This window comes from Melanerpes formicivorus, unplaced genomic scaffold (genome assembly GCF_026170545.1).
Source record: "Melanerpes formicivorus ecotype bairdi unplaced genomic scaffold, bMelFor1.0.p_v2 SCAF_24, whole genome shotgun sequence".
NCBI classification, from domain to species: domain Eukaryota; kingdom Metazoa; phylum Chordata; class Aves; order Piciformes; family Picidae; genus Melanerpes; species Melanerpes formicivorus.
Window position 1 is genome coordinate 604660 of NW_027142376.1, and position 12247 is coordinate 616906.

Sequence of the window (12247 nt, forward strand, 5' to 3'; positions counted from 1 at the left end):
ATTTTGGTGTGAAGCAAGAGACATTTTGGTGTGTAGCAGAGACATTAAGTGTAGAAAGGGCTCTAGTTATTAGCATCATTTCTATCACCTTATCATTTTAAATTGCCACCAGGCAGGTGATGTGACAGGAGGAGTTTGAGCTATTCTCACAGCACTACCATGATTACAAAGCTGAGGGGGGGAAAATACGTGAGATCTTCTGACAGCCATTTGCATTTCTGAAGGCTCACCCAACATGGGTGGTTTCCACCCCAGTAGAACACACACTTCTGTTAGCATATTTTTCTCTCTTTTAAAATGAGATCATTAAGCCCTGACAGCCAGTGCATTTGTTACTACCTCTTGAATTCCCAACAATGTGAGGCCATTGTATGCCTGTGCTGCAGAACCCCTGCCCAGAGTCATTGCCAGCATCCAAACAAGTAGAACAACCACCTGGCTCTGCCTTCTGGGTCCCTTTCACCCTGTATCCTGCTGATGTTTTCCTGAGCCTGCTCCTACACATCTGTTGAGATTAACCCCCCTACATTTCTGCACTACAAAACCAGGTACCAAAAAGTTACAGCAGTTCTAAAAACTGGTCCATGCAATCTCTGCATATTCAAACCTGTCCTGGGCCCAGAGATCTGTGCCTGACAGGCTAGCCTGTCCCCTCCCAGCAGACTCTGAAAGCCTTTGTGGTAGTTGTGTGTTGAATGAGTTCGTGCTTTATTGTAAATTACTGTGATTTGCAACTTCCAGCTTTGCAGTTCCCTCTGCACGGAGATCAAGGACCCAATTTTTTTCCTTTGTATCCATCAGTGTAAATCAAGATTAACTCCAGCGAAGTCAGTCTATTCACAAGTGTAAAACTAGGAAGAATGAAAGGAAAATCAGCCTATAAACTATTTGGGGTTTATTTTTAAACAGCAAAATGAAGGCTGCTGCTCAGCAGACACAGGGTGGCTTGCAAACTACCAGCTCAAGCATTACTAATGCATCTCCATTTAAATGCAGATTTTTTTTGCTCCTAACACAGAACTTGAGGGAAATCCTCTCCAAATAAACTGTAATAGGATACCAAATGGTAATTCAATATTTCACTTTAACTTGTGTTTCAGCTTATTGATCTTAATTTTCTATCATTTTGATGCAGCATTTGCCGAGGGGGAAAGGGACTACGTTCACTGTAATAAGGCTTTTAATTAATAATTAATTATTTTGATATTCCAAACACCCAGTGGCAATCTGCCCATCTTCCTGTACCTGCTTCTGTTTTCAGTGGTGTGACTTTCCATAATTCAAGAAGTAATTGAGCATCACCTAGGGGAGGTCACACATGAACATATCCAGATGGATCTGGAAAGTCTCTAGATGAGAGTCCACAACTTCTCTGGTTGCCTGCTCCAGAGCTCCAGAAGTTAAACTCATGTTAAGGTGGAACTTCCTGCATTCCAGTTCATATCCGTTGCCCCTCTCCAGACTCAACAGCCCCAGCCATTCCTCATTAGACAGATGTCCCAGTTCATCCTCATAACCTCCATTGGACACTAGTATATCCCTGTCCCTCTTCAACTGAGGAGCCCAGAACTGGACACAATATTCCAGATGTGGTCTCAACAGGCAGAGTATAGGGGCAGGAGTACCTCCCTTGACCTGCTGGCCACACTTTTCTTGATGCATGCCAGGATAGCATTGGCCACTTTGGCCACAAGGGCACCTTGGTGCCGCATAAGTAACTTATTTTGCCCTGTATGATATGTTTAAGAAGGGTTGTTTTTTTCTGTATATGGCTCCTTCAAGCCCTGCTTAAGCTCAGTTTTTAAGATATACATGAGACCTTGATATAAACTCTCCTAAATAGTACAATGAGGTCACAGAAATCCTGTTTGTAAGTCTACTAGATCTTGAATGCAGATATAGTTCTTCACAGAAAGAGTTATTAGCCATTGGAGTGTGCTGCCCAGGGAGGTGGTGGAGCCACCATCCCTGGAGGTGTTCAAGAGAGGATTGGATGTGGCACTTGGAGCCATGGTTTAGTTAGTCATAAGGTGCTAGGTATTAGGTAATAGGTTGGACTTGATGATCTCTGAGGTCTTTTCCAACCTTGTTGATTCTATGATTAAGAGGAATAACCTGATACTGAGCATTCTGATTCTGCAGCAGCTACAGACCAAATCCAGTGATAATTAGTTCATGCTATTTCCCAGTTTCCAGGATGAAAGCCTGCAGCATAACAAAGCTTGGGACCCATTTTCAGTGCCATCAGCTGAAAAATAAAACTCCCAACCATGGCAGAGGTATAAATATCATAGGAGTTTTTTGAATACTCTGTGGTGTTGCTTTAGGTTGTTTGTGGGTTTGATAGAGCTTTATTACTCACAAGGTGCACTGTGGTAACATTTCTGAATGTTCACCAAATGGCAACCATAAAATCTACCAGTTTTCAAAATCTTACATGTGAGATTAACCTTTTCCATGTGTCATCCTTAGAACTGTGTATTAAAAAAAATACAAAGAAAATTATCCAAAGACAAGCAATGAGATAGTGGAAATGGGCAGCCTCAGGGTAATGAGGCCTCCTTTGTCATTTTATTTACTCAGCAAAAGGGCTGGCTGAGAAATAATGATCTTTGTGATTATATTCCTTTGGGAAGCTCACCTACAGGTCCTCGTATTTTTTTTCTCTAAATTATTTCCAACATTCTTAAGCCCTGGCAGATTCATCCACTGCTAAACAAAAACTGCTAGAAAAACAAGCCTCCTCTACCACATCAAAACAAGCCTTGCCAGATCTCAGACTGAATTAGTGATACGTTGCAGTCCATCAGATAGAAATGAGAATCTTTTGTAACTGGTAAGAACCCAGGGCCTGCCATACAAAGCTGTCTCACAATAGATTTTGTTGCTGTTTAGTTTGGGGGTTTTATACCCCCTAAAAGGCAGGAACAGCATTGGATTTTAGTTCTGAAGTCCACAGCTGTCAGACTTCAAAATGACTCCACAGAACTACTGGTTAGTTACCTTCCCATGTAACCACTTGTGACCCCCATGGCTTTCCTTGAAGGCATGGCCACCCAGGCTCAGTGCCACCGAGACATGCTGACTTTATACATGGAGAGTAATGAGAAGAGAGTGCAGCTACCCTGGAGGAGCTGGGTAGAGTATTTTTCTCATCAGCCGTCTATTACCAGTAAACACAGTTTGACTGGAACCAAAGCACTAAGCAACATCTCAGGGGGAGAAAAGTCTCTAAGGCTGCTGGAAGGGAGGGTGTTGTTTCCAGTGAATCACTTCTGGTTTATCCAAATCAGCTCTTGAAGGTTCTCACTGAAAACCAAGAGACTGCTATAGTCTAAGAGAAAATTTTCACTCATTCAAAACAAAATTTGAGAACTCTCAAAATACTAGGGTTTGGGACTTGGTTTGGTGGGGTTTTAATTGGGGAGGTTGCTTTTTGTTTGGGTGTTTGTTTGTTTGTTTTGGGGTTTTCTTGGTGTTAAATCCTTTATTGCAATCATAAAAGCACAGAATGGTTTGGGTTGGAAGGGACCTTAAAGATCATCTAGTTCCAACCCCTTGCCAGTGGCAGGGAACCTTCCACGAGAGCAGGTTGCTCAAGGCTCATTTTCAGTATCCATCAGAACTGTAAATCCTCAACATTAGAAAAGAAAAAGGTTGTTTTCAAAGAGTTGTTTGCAAAGGAATGGAATTTTTCGATTCTTGGGAACTGGAAAATAATCTGGATAGCAAGAATGGGCTGTGGGCGTTTTCTGTAATAGCTTTTTCCCAAGGTCTAAGCTCTTGCTAGGACTTAAGTCTGACAGCTATTTAAAACAAGGGAATGGATCAAGTATGAACTGATGAAACTTTCTACTTCTTTGAACATGTAAACTTCACATCATAACACATGACACAGCAGGAAGTTTTCCTAGAAGCAGTAGGGATGTTACATCGTCTTACTGGCTGCGCCAGGGGAGGTTCAGACTCGAGGTGAGGAGGAAGTTCTTCACCGAGCGAGTCATTCGGCATTGGAATGGGTTGCCCAGGGAGGTGGTTGAGTCATCGACCCTGGAGGCGTTCAAGGGGAGATTGGACGTGGCACTTGGTGCCATGGTCTAGTCATGGGGTCTGTGGTGTCAGGTTGGACTCGATGATCCTCGAGGTCCTTTCCAACCTAAGTGATACTGTGTGATACTGTGATACTGTGATACTTTCTCTACTGGCTAAAGCCTTGTTTTTCAGCTTACTTACAGTGTTCCTTTACTGGATGGCAAGGATGCATTTTTAATTATGTTAGCTGAAATGTTGGCTGGTTGTGAAACCAAGTCCTTGGAACGGATCCATTTGAGCCCCGTGAATCACCAGCGCTGGGTTATAGTCTCTGCTTTTCTCCACCTTAGCATTGCAAATTGAGCCTTGCACCGAGGAAAACCTGGTGGCGACAGCTAAAAGGCTCCATCTAGTGGCAAGAGCGTCTCGTGGAAAGCAGAAAAGAAAGCGGTTTTCACTTCATTTTATGTACCAAGAAATACTGCTGCAGATTTTGTTTCATTAAGCTGCCATGTTGTTCTTAATTCTTGTCTTCTGCGGAGCCATTATTTCATATGTAAAGCTGAAGAATTACTCTGACAGCCTTCAGCAAGGAGCAATGATGCTACAGGAGTGAGTTTATACAGAAAAGCTGATCCACAAAGTTCTTCCTCCTTCCCCTCCAGGCTTCAATAATACTAACAAAAAATGGACAATTTGAGTGTCTTGAAGTTCTTACTCTCAACCTTTATATAAGCAAGGACTAATACAGAACTAATCTTAAGAGTGCCTTTGGGGAAGTTCATGTTTGCAAAATGCAAGCAATGCCATCTCCACAAGGGAGAAAATCTTAGAATGGTAGGTGTTGGAAGTGACCTCTGAAGATCATGTAGTCCAACACCTCTGCCAAAGCAGGCCACACAGCAATGCATCCAGGCAGGTCTTGAAAGTTTCTAGAAAAGGAGACTCCACAACCTCTCTGGGCAGCCTGTTCCAGGGCGCCAGCACCCTCACAGAAATGTTTTTCCTCATCTTGAGGTGGAACTTCCCGTGTTCCAGTTTGTACCCATTGCTCCTTGTCATATCATGGGACACCACTGAAAAGAGACTGGCCCTACCCTTCAGATTTTTATGCACATTCATAAGAACCATTCCCAGTCTTCTTTTTCCAGACTAAAAGGCCCCACATCTCTCAGCCTGGATAGAAGTTAAACTGCAGGGTTTTTTGGTTAGAGGGCAGCTTGTATCTTTAGTCTCTGTAGAAGGTCTGTTACACTTAAACCACACCACCCAAAACAACACCAAACAGTTATTTAGAACTTCACAGGTGTTTCAAAATTACCATCACAACTGCAGTTTAGACTGGATAGTAGAAACAAATTATTTAGAGTGAGGGTGGTGAGACACTGAACAGGTTGCCCAGGGAGGTCATGGACATCCCCTCCCTGGCAATGTTGGAACTAGATGATCCCTTCCAACCCAACCCATTACAGGAGTCTATGAATCTATGAAAATTGGCATCATCTGTTTGTTTAGATTAGTGCCACTTGGTTCCTAATGCAGGATGGACATCTACCCTCACTAGGCAAGTCACCTCCTTCAAAGCAAAAGTTGTTAAATACCACTCATAACTAGAACTGTTCACATTTGAGATTATAGGCTTCCTGCTGAGCTAAAGCAAATCCCCCACTTGGAACCACAGTAAGATGCTCTGCCTCATTCTGCTTTAAATACCTTGCCTTAGTGCTCCTGCTCGAGCTGCTGCTAATGAAACAACCAATTTCCAGATGTGAAACTCTGGGGAAACATTCACCAATCTGCTCTTGTACTAATCTGCTGTAATGCTAATTTGGGAGATTAAGCATTGATTTATTCCCTCTCCAGGTCATTGGATAGTCACATGCAAGCCTTCTAATAAATATTTAATATACCTCTTTCAGATTATGTTTATCAGGATTAGATTTACTCAGCTGGGTTTTTTGTGTGCCTTTTTGGCAGCAGCACTCTGTACAACATTAAATGCACAGCCATGCATTGGTTTCCAGAGCACCACTAAGTTCCTTCCCTATCTTTCCACAGCTAACCAGGTGCTGAAGTTTGGAACGCTGGTCAGTACTTCCAACACCTATGACAACTCCGGAATCGTGACCATTGAGACTGACAAGCCTCTGCTGTGGACTATGGCTGTCAAAACATAAGATCAGCTACAGCTGTCTTTCCTGATGGGAATCAACTCCAATCACTGCAAGATTTCACTACAGCTGTTCTGAAGATACAAGCAGGCACCATTTTTATGTACCGAGCGGCAAGCAAGTCTGAAATAAAAGTCTCTTGAGACCAAATTGAGTACCAAAAATTGAGTACTTCATGCTGGTACCTCACACTGTTTAATCAGATACATGAGCTGCCACCCAACACAGTCATAAAAGGGAACATGAAGAAACTGCTTCTGCCTGTTTGATTTTATTCCAATACTGAACTATATTTCCTCTTTTGCCAAGAGGAAGTACACTCTATAATTAAAAGGTGACAGCACTTGAGTAGAGTCATAGAATGGTTTGGGTTGGAAGGGACCTTGAAGATCTTCAAGTTCAAAACTCCTCACCATTGGCAGGGACACCTTCCACTAGAGCAGGTGGCAGAAGGCCTCAGCCAACCTGAACACCTCCAGAGAGGGGGCATCCTGGGCAACCTGTTTCTGCATCTCACCACTCTCACTGTAAAGGCATTTTTTTCTTAATATCCAGTCTAAATCTACTATCTTCCAGCTATAAAGCCATTGCTGCTTCTCCTATCACTACAGGCCCTTGTAAAAAGTCCTTCCCTAGCTTTCTTGTAGGCCCCCTTCAGGTCCTGGAAAGCAACTATAAGGTCTCCCTGGAGCCTTAATCCCATTTTTCTGCCCTGATTTGTAACATATAGGTGCTGGTGATGATTCCTCAAGAGTAATTATTGAACTTTTCTACTTGTGAAGGAAGTTTCTGCACTAAGACGCTTCATTTCTGCTGTAATGCCAGTACAGAGTGCTTTTAAAGTCTGTAGCACTGTAACTTCTGGAAATACCAAATACTTAAAATAAGGTTTTTTGGAGTGAAATATAAATATTTTAATCTCCATCTGAAAAGGAAGAGTACAGAGAGGCTCTGCAGAGGGACCTCGACAGGCTGCACACATGGGCAGAGTCCAACAGCATGAGATTGAACACATCCAAGTGCCAGGTTCTGCACATCGACCACAACAACCCCATGCAGTGCTACAGGCTGGGGTCAGAGTGGCTGGAGAGCAGCCAGGCAGAGAGGGACCCGGGGGTACTGGTTGATGGTAGGCTGAACATGAGCCTGCAGTGTGCCCAGGCAGCCGAGAGGGCCAATGGCATCCTGGCCTGCATCAGGAACAGTGTGGCCAGCAGGAGCAGGGAGGTCATTCTGCCCCTGTACACTGCACTGGTTAGGCCACACCTCGAGTACTGTGTCCAGTTCTGGGCCCCTCAGTTTAGGAAGAATGTTGACTTGCTGGAATGACCAGAGAAGGGCAAAAAAGTTGGTGAAGGGTTTGGAGCACAAGCCCTATGAGGAGAGGCTGAGGGAGCTGGGGCTGCTTAGCCTGGAGAAGAGGAGACTCAGGGGAGACCTTATTGCTGTCTACAGACTACCTGAAGGGAGGTTGTAGCCAGGCAGAGGTTGGTCTCTTCTCCCAGGCAGTCAGTACCAGAACAAGAGGACATAGTCTCAGGCTGCACCAGGGGAGGTTTAGGCTGGATGTTAGGAAGAAGTTCTACACAGAGAGAGTGATTTGCCATTGGAATGGGCTGCCTGGGGAGGTGGTGGAGTCACCATCATTGGAGGTGTTCAGGAGGAGACTTGATGGGGTGCTTGGTGCCATCGTTTAGTTGTTTAGGTGGGTTGGATTGGTTGACGGGTTGGACATGATGATCTTGAAGGTCTCTTCCAACCTGGTTCATTATTCTATTACCCGAAGTTTTTTGCAGGCTTAGTTGTTAAAATTAAAATAGTCAATCACTCAATAATGGAAGCTTCCAGTTTAAGAAATGCAGAGCCCTTTATAATTCCATGTGCAATTGTCCTGCAGAAGCAGTATCCAAAACAAAGAAGAATTCCAGCTCATAGACTTTGAAACCACAACTGGCAAGGACACAGTAGAGCTGCTTTCTTGCTGTCTGCTTTTGCTGGAACAGTGCTGTTTACTGAGCAGTACATGATGCATTGGAACAGCTTCTACAGAGAGGCTGTACAGTTGTCACCCTTGGAGGTTTTCAACACTTGACTGGACAAAGTCTTAAGCAACCTCATCAGAGAGCAACAGTGCCCCAGCTTTGTGCAGGTGGTTGGAGTAAAGGACCCCCCTCAATGTTCCTACCTACCTGAATGGTTGTGTTAGTTGGAAAAAAGGAACAAAACCAAACCAAACAACTGAAACACTACCACTGCTAAAAATTAAAAAGTCTGTAATGTAGATAAGTATGGCTGCATACAGCTGAAAAGAGGCATGACAAGCATGTTTGAAAACCCAAACTGAGCTTATTTAATAGCAAACGGGTAACAAAGCTGTGAAATCTTTGCAGCAAGTTTCACGACATCTTGTTCTTCATGATGAGTATTCAGCCGCCTCTGTTGAGAGACAAAGTCATCAGTTTCAGCTAACCAAGTGATCCCATCTGAACTCTTACTTATCTTCCCACCACTGCCTTGTTAGGACAAACATTACCACCTTAAAAGTTTATCTCCTGTTTTCAAACATTTCTCCCTACCAAGATGACCGCTCTTGCAAGTCACACATCAGGGAACAGTATTTAACCTGTTCCAGTGCCAGAAAAGGACTTGCACCCTCGGTTTGAAATCTGTTTTCACAAAGGTGTGTTTTTAAAGGAATGGTTAAATAGGTAAATATGAACATACATCCCAGTGAAACTGAAGCTCAGATCTACTCACACAATGATATTGTTGATTGGGATGTGGATCAGCTTGACAAAGAACCCAATAAATCCCATTATGGCAAAGCCGATCGCTGTCGCCATGGCAATCTTCTGGAACTCTGCAAAGAAACCCCAAGCAATTCAGTCTAGGAAGCCTGGTGTGCTGCACACTGGAGATGTGCACTGCAGTGGCTGAAGGAGAGAGGTCTCATGAGGAAATGGGAGCATTAACATGGGAATCAGTTCAACAGCAAACTGCGCTGACCTAAAGAAATACATCCTCTGTTTGGGAGGGCCAGTGGGATTTTCAGAGAAAATATTTTCCCCAGAGCATAACTTATCTCCATTTTTAAAATCGTAATTAATCAGAAGCACCCACAGTCTGTAACAATTCACCATTCCACTGAGAGGGTTCTCAAACACTCGAACAGGCTCCCCAGGGAGGTGGCTGAATGCCCATCCCTGGAGGTGTTTCAAAGAGGCAGAGATGTGGTGCTGAGGGACATGCACTCTGATTAGAGTACAGCTTCTCTCCATCACCTTTGGGAAAGTCCAAAAACCTTCTTCCAGCAACAAAGTGCTTCCTGTCCTAATCAGGCAGTCACTGACAACAGTGAGGTGTTGAACGGGCATCACAAAAAGCAATCCTATCACCTTTCCAGTCTCCTAAAATTACGTGTTTCCTCCAAGGTCATGTAACAAGCAAGTTTCCTCCTGAATTCCCCTCAAGCTGGCTGCAACCAATACAACTTTACTGCAGCATTTGTCTTTTCAAAGTGCATGCCAGGTCTTCTCAGATCACTTCATACATGAAAATAAGGACTTGCCTGCCTCAATGATAGGCCTAGAGGGAATTGAACAAAAACAGAAATGGGTAGGTTCACACTGGATGGTAGGAATAAGTTTTTCTCCATGAGGTTGGTGAGACACTGGAACAGGTTGCCCAGGGAGGTGGTAGATGCCCCATCCCTGGAGGTTTTTAAGGCCAGGATGGATGTGGCTCTGAGCAACCTCATCTAGTGTGAACCCCCATGGCAGTGGGGTTGGAACTGGATGATCCTTGAGGTCCCTTCCAACCCCATCAATTCTATGAAAACAGCTGATTTCAACTACTCAGCCTATTTCATAACAGGAGCTTTAGCACCACTCCCAGACACCTGAGTACCCACCAGAAACAACACATTCAAGTCTATTCTAGCCAAAACCATAAATGCATTAACAACTAGACAACTGCTGAAGTTCAAATCCCATCCTGGAAGCAGAGAAACATCCATGAGAAACAGGTCACATACAGAAAGGCAGATGGTAAGGTGTAAGATGCATCACAGAATGGTAAGGGTTGGAAGTGACCTCTGAAAATAGAGTCAAAACCCCCTGCCAGAGCAGGATCACCTAAAGCAGATCACAAAGGAACACGTACAGGCAGGCCTTGAAAGGGTCCAGAGATGGAGATTCCACCACCTTTCTGAGCAGCCTGATCCAGTGTTCTGCCACCCTCAAAGAAGTTCCTGCTCATGTTCAAGTTTAGGCCCATTACCTCTTGTCCTGTCACGGACCCCATCTTCCTGACATCCACCCTTTAAGACATAAGCATTAATAATATCCTCCCTCAGCCCTTTCTTCTTCAAGACAAACAGCCTCAGCTCCCTCAGCCTCTCTTCATATGAGATATTGCAGTCCCTTCATCATCTTAGTGGCCCTGTGCTAGACTCTCTCCATTAGTTCTTGAACTGGGGAGCCCAGACTTGGACACAGTACTCCAGGTGAGACCTCGCCAGTGCAGAGCAGAGGGGGAGGGAAACCTCCCTCAACATACTGGCCATGCTCCTCTTAATTCATCCCAGGATGCCATTTTCTTTCCTGGCCACAAGAGCACACTGCCAGCTCACGGTCATCCTGCTGTCTACCAGGACTCCCAGGTCCTATTCCTCAGAGCTGCTCTGCATCAGGTCATCACCCAGCCTGTAATGAAATAAGGCTTGTGCTCCCTTTAGCTGTGTGCTTTACCTTTCCTGTCAGGCTTGGTGCATCTTTTCACAAGTCGTATGGAGTCTTTCACAAACTGGCGGCTGGGTTCCACAAATTGCATTACCTGGTCCATGATGACCTGCAAAGATGAATGGGCTTAGTATGAGTGGTGCCACACACACACAGAGTTTCTAATTACAGAAGAAGCAGTTACCTACTGAATTTGTAAAGCCTTAAGATAACCTAAAAAGTCACATGCCAGCCTAAGTGGACTTTAAAAGATATTTCCATTTTGTAGAGATGTTTTTAAAAGACACGGTATACCTGCATAAAAGAGGGGCTACTGCTAGCTGACTGCAGAAAGTATGAAAAACGATGCTTTTCAGCATAGAAAACAGCTCTATCACAGCTTGCTTTTAGCTAATCTCCTGCACTGTTTTTGAGAACGCCACTGAAGGTGTCCAAATGGACCAAAGTCACTTATTTCAAGAAATCTCATAGACAAAAGCGGCTGGAGAGCACCAAAAGAAACACCAAGGCCTAATCTCATTCTCAAACCAACCAGCTGCCAGCGTTGCCACCCCACGCAGGACAGCAGGCTCAGGCGATCTGCGCTCATTAACTAGTACAGATCCCCCGATAAGGTTTCTCACACCAGACCCTCTCACGCCTCCCTGCCAACTCCCCTCCCTATCACTGCAGCTGCCCCCAGCCTTAGGAGACACTTCGAAGGTGCTTCCGCCAAGGACCCTCCAGCGGAATGCCGGACTAGAGGCCCCGTTCCTCGGCCCCGGACCCCCCTGTGAGAAGCTGGCCCCTCAGCCCGCGGCCCCGAATCCTCCCGCGGAAGGCCACTCCGGAGGTTCCGCTCCCCGAAACCTTCTGTGACAGACCGGCCCGGCGGCGCCCGTCCTCGGCCCCTGAGCCGCGACAGCCCCAGCCCACGCCGCACGTACCGATGGAGCTGCCGAGCGAAGGCCACGTCTCCCAGCAGCGCAAAGCGATGACGTATAACGTTACAGCGGCGCGGAGCCGGCGACGACTGGCGTCACTGCGCACGCGCCGGGCGACCTCGTTTTGAGGTAAAAAAGGCGGGCTTGGGGCGTGACCGCCGATTTGTCGGGTTTTGATTGGCCGGGCTTTGTTTGATTGATTTGCGGGGAGGTTATGTGTGTTTTGGTTTGGGGCGGGGGGGTTCCTGATTTTTTCTTATGGTTCGTGGGCCTCTTCCCCTCCTCCACTGTCTAGCAGGGCAGTGATAGGACTGGCTGCAGCCTAGCAGCGTCAGAGAAGCCGCAGCCTCCCTCTCCCGCCGGTGAGGACAGCCCGGCAGCC

At 45.5% G+C, this 12247-nt stretch overlaps 2 protein-coding genes across 8 annotated transcripts in view; one reads left to right on the forward strand and one right to left on the reverse strand.

Moving 5' to 3' along the window:
* The window catches only part of TPK1 (thiamin pyrophosphokinase 1), a 364520-nt gene extending 358053 nt beyond the window's left edge, over positions 1-6467 (forward strand). The window contains exon 8 of one of the 2 annotated variants that reach the window (XM_068152550.1): positions 6091-6467. In XM_068152550.1, the coding sequence (XP_068008651.1) occupies positions 6091-6209 (119 nt within the window). In that variant the 3' untranslated portion in view covers positions 6210-6467. The remainder of the gene's footprint in view (positions 1-6090) is intronic. The other variant, XM_068152551.1, reaches the window with a different exon arrangement.
* The window catches only part of SEC61G (SEC61 translocon subunit gamma), a 44270-nt gene extending 32296 nt beyond the window's left edge, over positions 1-11974 (reverse strand). For 3 of the 6 annotated variants that reach the window (XR_010989025.1, XM_068152552.1, XM_068152553.1), the window contains exons 1-3: positions 11869-11974; positions 10952-11051; positions 8961-9063 (exon numbers count right to left, since the gene is read on the reverse strand). Coding sequence is in view for 5 of the 6 variants with exons in the window: in XM_068152552.1 (XP_068008653.1) it covers positions 8961-9063; positions 10952-11045 (197 nt within the window). In the remaining variant the exon portion in view is untranslated. Of the gene's footprint in view, positions 1-8459; positions 8640-8960; positions 9064-10951; positions 11052-11791 lie in introns of those variants that run through there. The other 3 variants (XM_068152556.1, XM_068152554.1, XM_068152555.1) reach the window with 3 other exon arrangements.
* Positions 11975-12247: the final 273 nt, after the last annotated feature.